This window comes from Lampetra planeri, chromosome 21, assembly GCF_965212315.1.
Source record: "Lampetra planeri chromosome 21, kcLamPlan1.2.h2, whole genome shotgun sequence".
In the NCBI taxonomy this organism is placed as follows: Eukaryota; Metazoa; Chordata; class Hyperoartia; order Petromyzontiformes; family Petromyzontidae; genus Lampetra; species Lampetra planeri.
In genome coordinates this window covers 8,678,628-8,695,847 of record NC_136127.1, presented here as the reverse complement: position 1 = coordinate 8,695,847, position 17,220 = coordinate 8,678,628, and the positions used below count along the sequence as shown (strand labels likewise).

General features: G+C 44.6%; 1 protein-coding gene across 4 annotated transcripts in view; it reads left to right on the top strand.

The window, feature by feature from the left end:
- The first annotated feature begins 4,798 nt into the window (after positions 1 to 4,798).
- The window catches only part of KIAA2012 (KIAA2012 ortholog), a 33,390-nt gene continuing 20,968 nt past the window's right edge, over positions 4,799 to 17,220 (top strand). For 3 of the 4 annotated variants that reach the window (XM_078603928.1, XM_078603925.1, XM_078603927.1), the window contains exons 1-9: positions 4,799 to 4,886; positions 5,692 to 5,854; positions 6,619 to 7,050; positions 11,462 to 11,609; positions 12,308 to 12,478; positions 13,355 to 13,527; positions 14,979 to 15,044; positions 15,540 to 15,675; positions 16,574 to 16,692. In XM_078603928.1, coding sequence (XP_078460054.1) covers positions 5,750 to 5,854; positions 6,619 to 7,050; positions 11,462 to 11,609; positions 12,308 to 12,478; positions 13,355 to 13,527; positions 14,979 to 15,044; positions 15,540 to 15,675; positions 16,574 to 16,692 — 1,350 coding nt within the window. In that variant the 5' untranslated portion in view covers positions 4,799 to 4,886; positions 5,692 to 5,749. Of the gene's footprint in view, positions 4,887 to 5,112; positions 5,855 to 6,618; positions 7,051 to 11,461; positions 11,610 to 12,307; positions 12,479 to 13,354; positions 13,528 to 14,978; positions 15,045 to 15,539; positions 15,676 to 16,573; positions 16,693 to 17,220 lie in introns of those variants that run through there. The other variant, XM_078603926.1, reaches the window with a different exon arrangement.

Sequence of the window (17,220 nt, the reverse complement as noted above, 5' to 3'; positions counted from 1 at the left end):
ATACAATCAATAATGTCATTCCGCCATCATCCTAAGACATATCTGATCTACCTTGCTCACAAGGTAAGGAATGACTTCCGATCTGTGTTTCTCAACAGGTTATATGCATCAATGAACACATGTCAATACAATATACTGTACAGTATGGTTGCTGAGCACGGCCCAAGGCACCAATAAACCAGCAACAAAGAGCACTTAAATGTGTAACGATAAAATAGTCATACATATATTGCATTTAGCAAGGATATAATATCGATTTAAAGCTTTCGTGACTGCAGGGATTCATATTCTTGGTTCTTTCGGTAAAGTCACGTAGAAGGGAAATAATAAAGTAATAAAAATAAAACATAATAAAATAATTCTCACTACGTTTCGGCCACAACGCAAGCAGCCGTCCTCAGGTGAAGAACATGTCTGTCGGAAAGTCAGGGTCATTCAGACGCTGTCTTTCCGACAGACGCTGTCTTCCCGACAGACCTGTTCTTCACCTGAGGACGGCTGCTTGAGTTGTGGCCGAAACGTCGTGAGAATTATTTTATTATGTTTTATTTGTATTATTTTATTATTTCCCTTCTACGTGACTTTACCGAAAGAACCAAGAAGAAGGATATAATAATTTAGGGAAGGAGATGATGGGAGTGAATTCCAAACTCCAGCAGAGCGTGGAAGGAAGCAGACAGAGAAGTGTTTTGACCTGCATTGTGGCGGTTACACACAGCACGGGTGGAGGAATCGGTGCGTGAAGTTCATGGGAACAGGAACCTTGGTAGCGATAAAACAGTGATAAGGGGATGACCGACTGCCTGTATACGAGTTACTTGAGTTATCTTGTGAGCGTTCAATTATCAATCAACCTCACCGCTTATGTCGAATTCTACCAAGGGCAGCGAGGTAGGCAATGGACACTCCATCCCAGACAACATCGGTATTCCAACGTCGGCCCAATGTGTGCTCTGTATAAGCGGTAATAATTGCGCAGCGTTAAAGAAGGCTTGAATAAATAAATAACCAATGCAATCTCTCCATGTGGTTGAGGTCTTGAGGCAGCTTATAGCCCCTGGCCTGTTGTCACCCCAGTGCGCCTTGAGATCTCTGCACGATAGCACACGTGAGCACTAGCTCGAAGCACCAACACCACCCGCCATGGATGAATTTCACCCCCGATGGCCAGACACCTAGTGCGACATTGTAAGTCACTGGCCTTTAGGTTTCACAATTGCCCTAGCGTTGCTCTCTTGTGTAATCTCTAACCCACACCTGGAGTTCGTGTGTGTGGTCATTAATTGCATGGGCAACACTGAGCAGGAATCCATAATACTGTGCACATGGTGATCCATGTATATATATAAAACAACATAAATAACCAGTCTTCTTCACATATCCGTCTCCAAAAAAATATATTTCTTACACAATTCATCAGCTGCACGGACTTCTGTGAGTGCATACTTTCAGCAGCATTGTTTCAAGACAAGCAAACTATGGACTGTTTTCAGCACACAGTGCCACATCAGCAGAGTCAGGTTTGCTTGATTCAATGTTGGTGAAATGCCGCGCTTACAGGCAGGCAAGAGCCCTCCCCGTTAACACAATCGGGTCATATCATGGGACCTCCTTTGCCAGTCGCAAAATATGAGAACAGTTTTTCCCGTTTTTTCTGGCAACAAAACAGGTGTTAAGATGTTAAAACACCACACTGAAACCTTTTACAAGGAATCATGTCGTCATTAACCACAATACTTGTGGTCAGAATGCAAAAAAAAACATACTCTGATAATATGTGAATTGTCTCTGAAACTGATTGGTCCACACCAGAGACAGCTTTCTTTTGAGCCTCATCTCAAAACGGTGTTAGACCAGAGGACGGCAAAAGGCGTACAGCACAAAGACAATGCACTATCAGAGTAATGAGAGCTCGGTGTTAGACCAGGGGACGTCCTCTAGTCTAACACCGTTTTGAGACTTGGCTCAAAAGAAAGCTGTCTCTGGTGTGGACCAATCAGTTTCAAAGACAATGCATATATTATCAGAGTATGTTTTTTGTTTGCATTCTGACCACAAGTATTGCGGTTGATGCAGACATGATTCCTCGTAAAAAGTTTCAGTTTGGTGTTTTAACATCTTAACATCTGTTTTGTTGCCAGAAAAAAGGGGAAAACCTATTATCAATGGGGTAATAGTTCAATGCAAAATTGCATAATACATAACTCATGTGTTACGGTACACCACTAAAATAATATGGAAAACGTAAAGGCAAAATTTAGGTTATGTAAATAAAATCTGCACATTGTTGAAGTAAGGCTGTTATTTGGCCCAATATTATACCACTTCAGACCTTGCTACACTGAACGCATTTTTTGATAGTCATGAGTAAATTGAGGCAGTTTATCAACAGCATCGTACAAATACATGTTGTAGGCTATTCTAAAGGCAACAATATTAGCCAAACTAAAAGACAACTGGCTACGAATGAAACCAATTGGAAACACACTACTGGATATTGTTTTTTGACCAGAACAGGGTTTAACAAAAAAAAACTTCGCTGTAATTCTATATCTCGAGCAATCAAAACATGAAGATCGTTTTTTATGTCATCAACATTTTGTCAAAATCAGTTGAGTGACTTTTTTTCCACGTCGTGCAAAGACAAAGGTAGCCTAAACAAACTGTAGGGGCAAGTGCTGTTAGCGAGTAGCACCTATGAAGGCTGGCATGGTACACGATGGGGTGGTTGAGCCAGCACCATGCCCGACTGCCTTTGTCTCCCAAGTGGCGATGTTTACACATCGCACCAGGTACTAATTTGAGGCTGAGTCGACCTAGTGGAGGCCCAGGACCGGTTCAGATAATCGTCACTGGTTTCGACCGTGAGCGGGAATCGAACTCGGGTGGTCAGGCGCCTAGCCCAGCGCACGAACCGCTGTGCCACCACTCCCCGCACACAAAGACAAAGATCCCCCCCCGTATAGCCTTAACAAGTGCTGTTAGCGAGCACCTATGAAGGCCGGAACGGTACACACACAAACCCACACAGGAATTAAAGAGAATCCACGGCGGCATAACATTTCAAAGCATCAGCCACCACCAGAGCCAGCCACGCGGGCAATTTGGTGTAGTTTTACATGGGTCCCTACCACCACCATCATCATCATCTGCCATGGTCAAATCCCACTGGGGTGGATGAAATATCTCTCCTTTTTTTTATTCCCAAAACCGCAGCCCATCTAAGCTCAACACGATCGCGCACCCCGCGTAACAATCGGCTTGTTACAAAGGATTTCATCGCTCCGTTTTTTTGCTCGGGAGGTAATAAGGATGTCCTCCCTCGGGCGCGTTCCAATCGGTTCCCACTGAAATAAAGACAATGCAGCCTATTCTTCTTCTGCTTTCACCTCGCTCTTCTCTTTGGCTACATATTGAGGACAAGCGATGTACAGTGCGTGCTTTTTTGTGGTTGTTGTTCCGCTTGTGATTTGCTGCCATCTGTTGCCATCAATTGCTACTACTTCACGTGTGCCGTAGCCTCCTTTGCAATCTGGTGATTGTGTGCGAGTGGCGCGTGTGCGTAACGAGACCACGTTTGTACAACGTTCGTGATGACAACCAAAACACGTTTGGCAGAGGAGTCTTAATACGGTATAACATTATCAGACTTTCGCTCTCGCGAGGGTTATTTTTTGAGTTTTTTCAGTAATTCGTCGACACGGTTGACCCCGCTGAGCCAGTTTTGCCCGGCACATTTTTTGTTATTTTTTTTAACAAGGCAGATCCGTGGCGCGTAAACACGACAACTACAAACAACAAAGATCCCACTGTGTGTAGCCTTAACAGACTGTCGTGGCAAGTGCTGTTAGCGAGTTGCACCTATGAAGGGGCGAAGTTTGCACACCGCACCAGGCTACTCATTTAAGGCTGAGTCGACCTAGGGGAGGCCCGGGACCGGTTCGTAGCGCAGCGCACTAATCGCTGTGCCACCGCTCCCCCACAACAACAACAACAAAGACAAGCATCCCCCGGTATAAATTTCGATTTAAAGCTTTCGTGACTGCAGGGATTCATAAAGATCCCCCGGTAGAGCCTGAACAGACTGTTGGGGCAACAACACAGAGACAGTTTAACTGTCGCCTGATGAAGCTGGTTGTAATTACTGTCGAAACGTCGTACTCGGATTGTAAATGTTGTGGCTTTGCTCTCCAACACACCGGTTAGTGCTGTACTAGTGACGAATTGGCCACGTTCTGTTTACGTGACAAACCTTACTAGTTGGCTGTGTCGGGTGGTGGCGGGTTTTAACGACACATTTATATATTTACTCGATCTAACCCAAAAAAACTATTATGGAACACACACACATCAATTATTGTAGAGAATGAGGTACTGGGAGGGTGGGGATGCGATGGTCCTTGAGGAATATTGTGCAACGAACAAACAACTTTGCTGCATTGCGATTTAAGTAGACATCGTGTTAATCATTTATCTGTTGGAGGGGAGAGAGTTGGGTGCCGGCTCATTCAAGAAAAGGCCACGCAAGCCAAACCCTCCTTCTTTACAGCTCTTACCCACGGTGGCTTTGCGATTTTTTTTATTCTTCCTCTTCCACGGGTGGGTGGGGGGTTGGGGGTTTAAATGCGAAAAGGTTGCTTTGAAAAGAAGGCGAGCCAATGATGCACAAGTGAATTGTGCACAAGGCCGGCCGAGCATTGGCGTTGTAGTTACAGAGCCCTCCCGAGCCTGGCAACGCGAGAAGAGAGAGAGAGGGCTTTTGGTGGTGGTGTGGGTGGTGGTGGTGGTGGCAGTGTGGGTGGGAAGTTGGAGATGCATTGCAGTCGGCAACACAACGCACGCTTCGCGTTCTTCTTCTCCTCCTCATCATCCTCCTCTTCAACACGGTGTTTTTTAATTGCTATTAAATTCTCGGTTTCTTTTTGTTTCCCCTTCAGATAACGCCGCTACGATTTGTGAAGGGAAATGGGGGATAGCTGTGTCCATCGAAGCGTTTTAAAAGAAGTGTTATTTTAGTGCGGTGTTTTTTTTTAGTTGATGAGTGTTTCGTGAGACGGGGGGGGGGGGTAAAGAATTACGTTGGGATATGAGACCAGTGTCAACAACAAGTAATTCCGTAACACCACACTTTATGTTCAACTGGAGGAAAGGTACCGTGTAACAAGTGTACGTAAGGTCGACACGTTTATTTATTTAAAACAAGCTTGTTATAATGTAAAAAAGGTGTAATTTCTCACTAACTCAGTTGATACGATGAACTCCATTTATTGTGTCGGTGTAACCGGTTGTGTTCGTTACAATTGTTATCAAACAAACTGCATCCACCCTCTTTATCCGGATCATAAGACGCACCCTCTCGCCTCGTGCAGGTTATGTATGTGGTGTGTGAGCAGCCGAATTTGTGTAACTTCATTACCACAACTTTAGGGCGCGTCTTTACTTTGCCGAGCCTCTCGTGATCCAAATAATGTCAATTTCTCGGTGACACGACACATGGGCGCGATGTTGTTTCTTAATTCTCCACGTTGAAAGAACGGTGCCTTGCACGATTCCAGAATATTGACATTTAAAACAAAACCTAATCGTGTAACACATTGTCATTTTAATTCATGAGCATGTGATTCATTAATTTGATAGCAAAACAAATGGCACCCGAGGCTAATTAGGGTTGGCACTCTCTCTCGTAAGCAGTCAAGCGTGAGACAAGGAGGAGTTGGTTCGGTCTGGAGGGAGCCGGCATTGAGGCGTCATGCTGGACAGTGACAGAGGAATGCCTCTGTCCCTGCTAAGCCGAGGCATTGGCCTGCTCGTTCGGAATGGCCAGGAGAAGGTGGAGGTGTACTTCGAGCCTCAGGTAACTCTCCTTTACGCACGTACGTTCATCCACAACACAAAGCCATCTTTAACACGTAGGCTTTTGCGACCAATATTATTCATAATCAACGTTTTTGGGTTTAGATCTCGTTATGGATAAATAAATATTTATATTTATTGCCCATGGTTACATAAATAACGCGATCTAAATCCAAAAACGTTGATTATGGACAAAGCCATCTGCATTCATGTAAGGTGTGGTGAATGCATTTATGATCAGCAGCAGCATTTTCAGCAGCATCAACAGCAGCATCATCATCAAATTAGCAGCAACAGCTGGGGGCAACATCATCAGTAGCAGCAGCAGGATTTTCATCACAAGCATTATCAGCAGCAAAGCTCCCCTATCAGACGACAATAGAGCAGATGAGGCCTCGTCTGCTCTTCACCGCAGGGGCAGTTTGTGTTCTGATCCTGGCCGAGATGGCCTCCACTTCCTGAGGTTTATACTCTTTGTTTTTTTCGGTAAAGTCACGTAGGTAAAACATAAATAACAGAAAAACAACTGAATAAAATCACGACGTTTTTCATTTATTTATTTTTTACCTACGTGACTTTTCCGAAAAAAACAAAGAGTATGAATCCTTGCAGTCACGAAAATTTCAAATCTAGAATTCCTGAGGTTTGCTTTGTACTATCCAACACCTGTACAAATTGCAGCCCAGGCATTACCAGATTGCCCATGGTTACATTTTTTTTGGCAAAATTTACGTGTCATTTTTTGCTTTCTCTGCAATCCCCGAGGACTATTTGAACTGGCGGGTGACTGGAGGCCGGCACCCCGCGTGCCGCTGCCTTTACTGGCCCACCGGTGGCCTGGCCAAGACCTACACGACCCGGACGGGGCCCCTCCTCCTCTACTCCGAGGAGCTCGCCTACCCGGCGCATCTCTACCAGGAGGAGGTTCGCCGTCACCAGCGGCGTGGCCACCAGCCCAGTCTCCCGCAGCCGGAGAGCTTCCTCCAGCAGGTCCAACCCCACCAGCAGGAGCATCTGAATCAGCAGGCCCTGCTGTTCCAGCAAACGCAGCTCAACCAGAAAGCTCACCTTCAGCAAAGAGCGAGGGCGGCGCGGAGAAGGCCGGCACACCCGGACAGGAATGCGGACGCCGTCACCGCACAACTGAAAACCCTCAGCGACCTGACCGATGCGATCTTGATATATGGATGCAGACAGGTGAGATAATGCCACGCTCGTCGTTCGGTCGTCATCGTCACTTTTATTATAATTGTGCTTTAAAGCTTTCGTGACTGCAGGGATTCATCTTCTTGGTTCTTTCGGTAAAGTCACGTAGAAGCGAAAAAATTAATATTTTATTATTTATTTCCTTTTTACGTATTCATAATCAACGTTTTTGGGTATGTTTTTTGTTTGTATTCTGACCACAAGTATTGTGGTTAATGCATACATGATTCCTTGTAAAAGGTGTCAGTTTGGTGTTTTAACATGATGCGAAGGATCTGTTTTCCTCCGGGCTGCGGAGATGAGAGGTGTCAATGAGAGTCCGATGTAGTGGTGGAGGTCTCTCCCGCACTGCGGGCTGCAGTCAAAGGCAAGGAAAATAAGGAAACAAAGGCCTCTTTTAAAAACACGGTTGCACGGCCATAACAAAGCCAACATTTAACCTACCCCGCATTGTGTAAGAACTTAAGGACATTGAAAATAATAAATGTTGCTTATCTCGTCTTTAAAAAAAGAATATATATTTTAAACCCAATATATAATGTGTATATGATCAAATAACATCAGATAAATGTTATTCCATAGCTGCATGAAAGGCTCCACGTTGCAGTGTCAGTTATGGGCGTTGATTGACCATACTTCCAACATCAGCATGCTTTGTCGGTGCGGGTTAGTGAAGGTGGATGTTATGAATAGTTCAGATATCGCTCATCATCGACGCAAAAGAGCGTTGCCGGGAATCTCAAGGTACGTCACCGTGTTCCTAGCGTAGTTGGCTAAACACATGTTTTATAATAAAGCAGTATGTACCAAAACACAATGAAAAAATGTGAACTTAAACTTCTCCACTTACTGATATATGAGCACCAATAGGAGGTAGCCTGCTAGATTTTAGGGCATCAATCTTGCTTATGGTTTCCTGTAGACAGATATACAGATGCCCTTTAGGGGAAAAAAAACAGGTAAAAAGGCCACTGAGGCTAAAAGTCTCTCTTTCAAGGGAAACCCGGGTCACAAATCAAAATCGTTAGTTCATTTGGGAATTCGTGCCATTCTTCTAGCACACGGCTATCAAGAAGGTGTGTTCGCACAGATGTTTGTAGTCTGTGGTAGTTTCACAGTGGGTAGCAATGTTTCTACGCGGATTCACCCAATTAGGTAAAATAATACAATGCCGATTTAAAGCTTTCGTGACTGCAGGGATTCATCTTCTTGGTTCTTTCGGTAAAGTCACGTAGAATGGAAATAATAAAATAATAAAAATAAAACATAATAAAATAATTATTTTGTTATGTTTTAGTAAGAAAATAATTAAAATAAAACATAATAAAATAATTATTTTATGTTTTATTTAGTCTGGGGTGTGTCATTCAGAGTCTGGGGTGTGTCATTCAGACTGTCTTCTCGACAGACCTGTTCTCCACCTGAGGACGGCTGCTTGCGTTGTGGCCGAAACGTCGTGAGAATTATTTTATCATGTTTTATTTTTATTATTTTATTATTTCCATTCTACGTGAATTTACCGAAAGAACCAAGATTATATAATTGTGCTGTCGGCATAATGTAATGCCACAAGACAAAGTGTTCATTCGGAACTCTGACAAAGGACTGTCATTACCCCCCCCGCCCCCCGTGTGTATTGGTCAGCAGAAGCAGATGTCACAGAAATACCTCCAGCACTCTTCAAGTGACCTTTATTGTCCACACTCTGAAGGGGTGCAACTTTTCCACCCCCCCTGCCCCGCTGCTGCAGAGGCAGATTAGTTGCATGCCAGTCACACCGAGATATAAAACAATTCAAAGCTGCACATTAGCTAATTTGAATGGAAAACCTAAATTAAAATGATAATCTTTTTTTAGTTGGTCCAGTCACTGAGTTGAGACCATCCACTCTCTATACTTGGTAATGTGGCATAATCACAGTTTGTTGGGACCCACATTTCAACCCTAGTCGTTCTGATAATTGCTTTTTTACCCTTTTATCTGGCAACAAAACTGACACCTTTTTTACAAGTCGTACTGCTGTGAAGACTCAACACCCTGACCGCCGAGCTACCTATATATTTTTTTTATGTTCAATGTCATTGATTCAGAAAATATAACGGATAACAATACGGGTAGTCTGGGATACCATTACATTGAATAAAAACAATTGGTAGCTTTACCAATTTTTTTCTCAATCAAACTAAATGTCTACCTGCTGCTCCCATGTAAGCGAAGCACTCGTCGGCACCAGATTTTGAGGCTTTATCTGCCACGAAAACTCTCGTGACACTCCTGAGGTAGTTCCATACCGAGTGTGGCAAACAGTACTGTGGCATATTCTTAGTTTTTTTCGATAAAGTCACGTAGGTAAAAAAATTAAAATTAATAAAAGTAAAATAGCTCTCACTTGATACAGCTATCGTGCTGTGACGGTCCCACCTGAAGACGGAAGCTTGTGTTGCCTCCGAAACGTCGTGATTTTTATTTTATTTTTATTTTACTTTTATTAATTTTAATTTTTTACCTACGTGACTTTACCGAAAAAAACCTTAGAATATGAATCCTTGCAGTCACGAAAGCTTCAAATCTAGAATTGAGTACTGTGGCACTATCCTTAATCGACCAAGCCAAACATTCTGGGCTAGAAACCATTGGCTACTATGTTGAGTAAACATTGATTGAGAGGTTGCACAGTAGCAAGGCCAAACAGTTTGAAACATTGTTGGTTTAGTTGTCCTCTTTCCAGTCTGGCCTTTGGACAAGTGCTGTAGCATGAACATAGCAAATAGAAACTTGATGACGTAGTGGCACAGTGGTGCGCACACTGCTCTGAACCCGGCGACCTGAGTTCAATTTCTGGCCACAGCTAAAATCAGAGGCTAGCGATATCCGAACCATTACTTAAAACCTCGTCACACCCCCCCCCCTCCCCCCGCTTCACCAACCTGCATTGGCCAGTCTGGTCAAACAGCTCCCATAAACAACATGGCACGTGATGCATTTCACCAGCAGTGGATTGAGAATAGGCTGTTAAGTTATTTAACTTATACCCTGTGCGGGATGGGTTCACGTTATACCTGAAGCCACTTATTAGCCATGGCCAGGAATCAAACTCATACAGCACGTACCAAAATAAATTAATAGATTCTTACCAAATTAAAAATATTTGTTATGACACGAATCAATTGTTTCTCGCTGCTATTGGTTACGCACATTCATGTAGTGTGCCAAAACATCAATAATACGAAAGGTTTATACCGCAGAATTGCAGCACTTAAGACAGCATGTTTAAAAGACCTCCAGCAAGCATATCATTGAACCAACATTCTTGTTGACCGAAGACAAAAAATGTGATAACCAATGCTTACTCGGCCGCTTCATCATTATTTGAACAGCCCCTTGCACATTTCTCTGGATATAATTAATTGATCTGTTACGCAATTATCCGATATTATGCCGCTTTTTTCAAAACGGATCACGATCAAAATGGGAAGCAATGTAGTGATGGTTTACAGTATCGCAATAATTGTCCATTAAAATATCGCAATAACGCCACACACCTCGCTGAAGAAACTGAAATATGGGTTGTGCTTGCGAAAAAGACATGGGAAAACACTCTAGGGTCCCTTTGAAAGGAGTGCCACTTTGCAAGGCTAATTTAGACATAATTACCAGTACATACACATGGGGCTTTAAGTGCATCTTATTATAGCTCTGTACCAAACTTGCTCCCCCAGGCGGTATTATCTTGAGAGCTCGGTGTCATACCACACGTGAATTATGAGCCTGATGATGACGCATGTGTAGACCTTGGTTCCTCGTGCACTTCCTACAGACTCAACTAGCCTTCTGATGGGTGGCTCAGGGAAATATTTTATTCTCCACAAAGAGAAATACACACCCGAGTGTGCAGGATATCGGCACTTCAGTGTTGTCCCCACGGTCTACTGCGGCTATACTTTGGGCGGAAAACGTCTCTCACCAGGGCAGCTGAGAGCAACAGGACTCTCTCTCTCTCTTATCCATTTTTCACCGGCACATCACAGCCATGCCAGCGTGGGGCTCTCACGGTATGTGTGGGTAGGTTTCCACTGGCTAATTGCCAAGCTGAGCTCGAACAAAACCGTGAAACGTGAGCCTCATAAGGCATCTGAATCTGACTCGGGGGCCAAACAGGGTCCGTGACCGAGTTAATCACGATCATCATGCATGCGAAACTCGTGGATTGCGTGTAATGTCCATTGGTACAGTGAGAACAAGCTCTTCCCCGCGTCATCGACTCGTTCATTTCGTGTGACGCCAGCAGCATGGCTCGGGTTCTGCAGTGGAAAAAAACATTGTGAGCCGCCCCGCGCTGACTCGGCACGGCCCGGCACGGTTTGGTTACGCGGTGGAAAAAAGAGGTATCTGTGGTGTGCAGATTGTGGGAGGCCAGCATTGCCCGAGCATTCAGTCTCTTCCGTCGGCGAAGGCGAGCAGGATTCGTCCGGGCTACTCCGCACGCCGCTACCTCTGCAACTGGTTTCACTCTTGGGATGAGGCATTGCTGCTCAAGCTCCACAATTCGGGTGCGAATTCTCGGACCTTTCTGCGAGTGTGTGGTGAGAATACAGCGCGGGGTATGACGGTGCTGCGGTTAGTGTCACGAACCCGGCGACCTGAGTTCGAGTCCCGCTCACATCCAACACCAAGTGACGAATATCCTAACCGGTCCTGGGCCTCCCTGAGTTCGACTCAGCCTCAAATGATTACCTGGTGCGGTGTGTAAACATCGCCACAAAGGCGGTCGGGTATGGTGCTGGCTACCCCACCCCCTCGTGTGCCGCACCAGCCTTCATAGGTGCTTGGTAACAGCACTTGCCCCAACAGTCTGTGAGGGCTATACGGAGGATATTTGTTTTTGGTGAAGACTCAGAATACCAGTGGATAGTGTAATAACCCTTATGCCTTCCATATAACCTGATGTAACCATACTGCTTTGTACAATGCGCACAGCCTTGTTTTAGACCACCATCTCAAAAGAGTCAAAATTGTGGCTGTTTCGTTTAGAGAGCCAAAGGACAATTAGTCAACTGTATACCTGTATTGAATGAGTTCACGTGACCTTCCAGCCACTAGAGGCCTCAAGTGTTGCAAACATAACTCTGAAATCGAACCACAACCCTGACCGGTGACAGTTGATTGAATCCTTGCAGCTTTAATCACCACTACAGCCATAATATGTGTTTTTCCCTTCCCCCTCTGTGCATATTTTGGCTATGAACAGGTCGGATTTCATACTCCACGCTGTACCGGGAGGGCAGGTGGAGCCCACGCGCCTTTAGAAGAGCTCACTATGACCTTACTGCAGCGCCACAGCCGTATCAGCTCACAAGCAGCATGCTGCAGGCACCCGGACATACCCTGTTATGCAGGACCGTTGCCAGCTATGCGAGCGGTATGCCGACGGTGACCAAAACAAAACACAAAAAAATCACCTGGTTACCAGAGAACATCGTGATGTAGTAGTACTACTGTACTACGTGGAATATTTTTTTTCCACCGTTGCGCCGTATGCAGCTCTCCGATATGCTGCTGGGCTGACCGCGAGTTGCTTGGCAGAATGTCCGACGTTGCATCGACGGTTCCCGACGAAGGTCTCGGACCCGACGACACGTGGAAACGGCCCGGAAACGCATCGGAGAGTTATCGTGAAGTCGCGGTGTAAACACATTTGCGTTAGCTATTGAGCGTGCGGGTGGCGTAACTGCACGAGTGCCCGCGGGCCAGAGGGATTTAGGCGCCGGGCTAAGAAGAAGTTGGAAGTCATCATTTGTGGTTATTTCCCCCCCGGCCACCCCCCTCGTTTCGAACTCCTCGCAGCCATGTAAGTCGTGTTGAATGAGAAAACCGGAAGGGAAAAATAAACAACGACAACGAGATGTGTGTGAGAACTCGGTGTTTAGAGTGAATAACCACATGCACTATGAACACCGCCTTACATCGGATAAATATACGGCGGGCTGACGTTTTGGGCAATGGGCCTTCTTCAGAGCAGGGAGGGCAGAGAGAGACTCGCCGCCACGTGGTTGAAAATCACACTTTCCGCTCTCGTTCCCCGAGGCGATCGGGCTGAGACCATTAACTCGCTGTGCTTGAGAAACCCATCATACTCACAGGTGGTGGTTGCCTGGATTTGAACCCACGATCTCAGTGGTGCCAGCTCTTCACTCTGATCTTATTTCTCCTACTTCTTTCATGGAAACCCAGCGACTGATGGCCCCCTATCCTTGAAATGTGTTCCTTAATCACGACGGCACGCGGTGCCTTGCAGGCGATGAAACGGAGGAGAAGCAGCAGGGTTCCGGCAAGCAGATGACACTGCCGGACGGCGTCGGTGCCTCAAGTTTCCCTGACAGCGGCCAGTGCGGCGTTATCGGCAAATGCTTTGATCAGTCCGCGAACGGACATCGGCTTGAGCCTTCATCTCAGGATAGCATCGTGAAGGTACGGTGACAGAGGCTGTGGCACATTTGCACTTTGAATCTGAAATATGATGGATTTCTCAAGTGGCACCAGCAGATGTAAAGCACCTTAATTTGGTTAGATGGAGAAAGGTTTTTTTTATTTCTTGAGTGTTTTTTTGTTTTATCATCAACAAACCACTTTTGAAGATCTAAGTGATAGTTAAGAGTAAATACACCTCTTGAATTGAGCAAGGTTACATGACGTTGGGAAAAGAGAGAATCGATGGCAATTCCAAAGAGGAGCAGTGCAAGAGGGGAAGAAACAGAAAGAGAAGTGTCATCACCTGCTGTTCTGTGGTTGGTTACAGTATGGATGAGACGGAATAGTCTGATAGATGGATGGAGAAACCAGTGGTGGAGCAATCGGTTAAAAATAATATTTTAAATTGTATGTAAACATGTAAACTCTTACAGTTCACACTTATTTTAAGGTTTTTTAAATGATTTTTTACATTGCTTACTGGTTCATAATACAGGTTTTTTTTTGGGTTAGATTGCGTAAATATATAAATGTGTCGTTAAACCCGCCACCACCCGACACAGCCAATTAGGTTTGTCACGTAAACAGAACGTGGCCAATTCGTTACCAGTACAGCACACCGGTGTGTTGGAGAGCCAAGCCACAACATTTACAATCTGAGTACGACGTTTCGCCAGTAATTACAACTAGCTTCATCAGGCGACAGCCAGATTTGTGGAGAAGTCCACCTGTTTCGTTCCTTAAATAGAGGCGTAGATGTGATGACAACACTTGTGCACTCTTCTTGCACGAAGTTGGGGGGGGATTCATGAATCAACGCACATTATGCACGCGCATTATGCGAGCCCATTAATCTTGCATTTCCTGTCCAATGTCTGTACTAAAGCCTACATGTTAAATCGTTGATATTCCAATCGTGCTTGATTACTATTTGCCTTTATTTGTGAATGCTAACGGCATTGTATTTTCTTCTTGGTTCTTTCGGTAAAGTCACGTAGAAGGTAAATAATAAAATAATAAAAATAAAACATAATAAAATTATTCTCACGACGTTTCGGCCACAACGCAAGCAGCCGTCCTCAGGTGAAGAACAGGTCTGTCGGAAAGACAGCGTCTGAAGTCTTTCCGACAGACCTGTGACTTTACCGAAAGAACCAAGAAGATGAATCCCTGCAGTCACGAAAGCTTTAAATCGGCATTGTATTATTTTACCTAATTGGGTGAATCCGCGTAGAAACATTGCTACCCACTGTGAAACTACCGCAGACTACAAACATCTGTGCGAACACACCTTCTTGATAGCCGTGTGCTAGAAGAATGGCACGAATGCCCAAATGAACTAACGATTTTGATTTGTGACCCGGGTTTCCCTTGAAAGAGAGACTTTTAGCCTCAGTGGCCTTTTTACCTGTTTTTTTCCCCCTAAAGGGCATCTGTATATCTGTCTACAGGAAACCATAAGCAAGATTGATGCCCTAAAATCCAGCAGGCTACCTCCTATTGGTGCTCATATATCAGTAAGTGGAGAAGTTTAAGTTCACATTTTTTCATTGTGTTTTGGTACATACTGCTTTATTATAAAACATGTGTTTAGCCAACTACGCTAGGAACACGGTGACGTACCTTGAGATTCCCGGCAACGCTCTTTTGCGTCGATGATGAGCGATATCTGAACTATTCATAACACCCACCTTCACTAACCCGCACCGACAAAGCATGCTGATGTTGGAAGTATGGTCAATCAACGCCCATAACTGACACTGCAACGTGGAGCCTTTCATGCAGCTATGGAATAACATTTATATGATGTTATTTGATCATATACACATTATATATTGGGTTTAAAATATATATTCTTTTTTTAAAGACGAGATAAGCAACATTTATTCGTTTTAATGTCCTTAAGTTCTTACACAATGCGGGGTAGGTTAAATGTTGGCTTTGTTATGGCCGTGCAACCGTGTTTTTAAAAGAGGCCTTTGTTTCCTTATTTTCCTTGCCTTTGACTGCAGCCCGCAGTGCGGGAGAGACCTCCACCACTACATCGGACTCTCATTGACACCTCTCATCTCCGCAGCCCGGAGGAAAACAGATCCTTCGCATCATTTTATGGTGGCTCGCTCGCTGGAAACCGCAGGAATGTCAGCAGTAAGTTTTCATCTTTAACGACTTACATGCCGACTTAGTGCTCTATACGGCTAGATACATCATCCTGACATGGTAATGATCACTGCGTAGGTTTTTCGTGGTTGTGCCGAATAGCATTCCCATCGGTTTTCGGGTCATACAACCCGGTGAGTATGTGGGTTGTACCACGTGTTGTTTGGCACTATGTCCTACATGCTGGAAGCTTCTTTAAACACTGAATATTCCATTTCTGAATGCGGTACAACCTGAAAACACCTAATGGGGTGATAGTAATCATCATTTTCATCATCATCATCAGCACCAGCAGTAGTAACATCATCATTAGCATCATAAATCACCAATGATCACATTCTGAAATACAATGCACCTCGATTTGTCTGTGGTAATATTTCCTGCATCTCAAGTAACCACAGGCTCTGTTGATCTGTGACACATCCTGTTATCTGCAGATGGCTCCTTACTCACATTTATCCATGGATAAGTCATTCAAAAGCAGTCTCCCAAAAGTGAAAAATTAATCCCATTTGCATTTTTTTCCAGATAAAAAGAGGGATTTAGAAGTGCCAATACGTCCATCCTATTATCCGCCATTATCTATGGATAAGCACATGGATATCAAAGTTTATTTCACAGACGTCGACAATATTACAGTATCCCCCAATAGCGCCCGCTCACATATCAACGCTAATGAGATAGGTTTTACTCGTACTGTTGGACAGGTTTCCCAAGCCCAGCATCTAGTGCTGATCAACACCTTACATGTTTCGTCAGTTTAGTTCTCTCACACATCTCAACTTTGTTGTTTTCTTTCCTCGCGGTTTTCTCATTCAATGCGACTTTAACATGGCTGCGAAGTTTAACGCATTTTCCGAAAAACTTGTCTTTTGACACTTACAAGTTTCGGCGAAGGCTCTGGCTGTGGACAAACGAGACTCGGGATATGGAGAAGAGGACAGGGGGATGTCGCGCTTTCCTGCTGTTACAGAGACTATCTCGAAGGAACCGGCAAGAAAGCCAGTGAGTGATCTCAATCGGCATACTTATTACGTCATTCAATTGTTTTTTATGTAACTGACTAGGCTATGCTGGTACTGTAAACCAGATCACTTGTAACATATGTTGGGCCCTTCACCTGGTAGCCAGCATGCTATGATCACATTTGTTTTCTATGAGGGCAATTTGTTTTAAAACGAAAGTGTGCAAGCCTTTCGGCAGGTATATATGCAACGCGTTGCTAATCCACATCTGTACCAACACCACATTATTCTCGTTCACACTTGCTGATTTAAACGGACTTAACTGCACTTGTTGACTCGCTGGCACAAGTGTGGGCCAAACCACAGACTGCTGTACCTGCACTTCTGGCTTGGAGGCCCTGTCTTCTAGTTAATGACTAATAACCCTACTTGAATTACCGACTAACCCCTATCCAATGACCAACAACAATGTCTTTGACATTGCTCGTAAGGCACTGGCGTAAAGCAGCATAATAGTACGAGCAAAATGTGATCTTCTTCTGGGGGTTAGGCCACGTGTTGAGCCTTA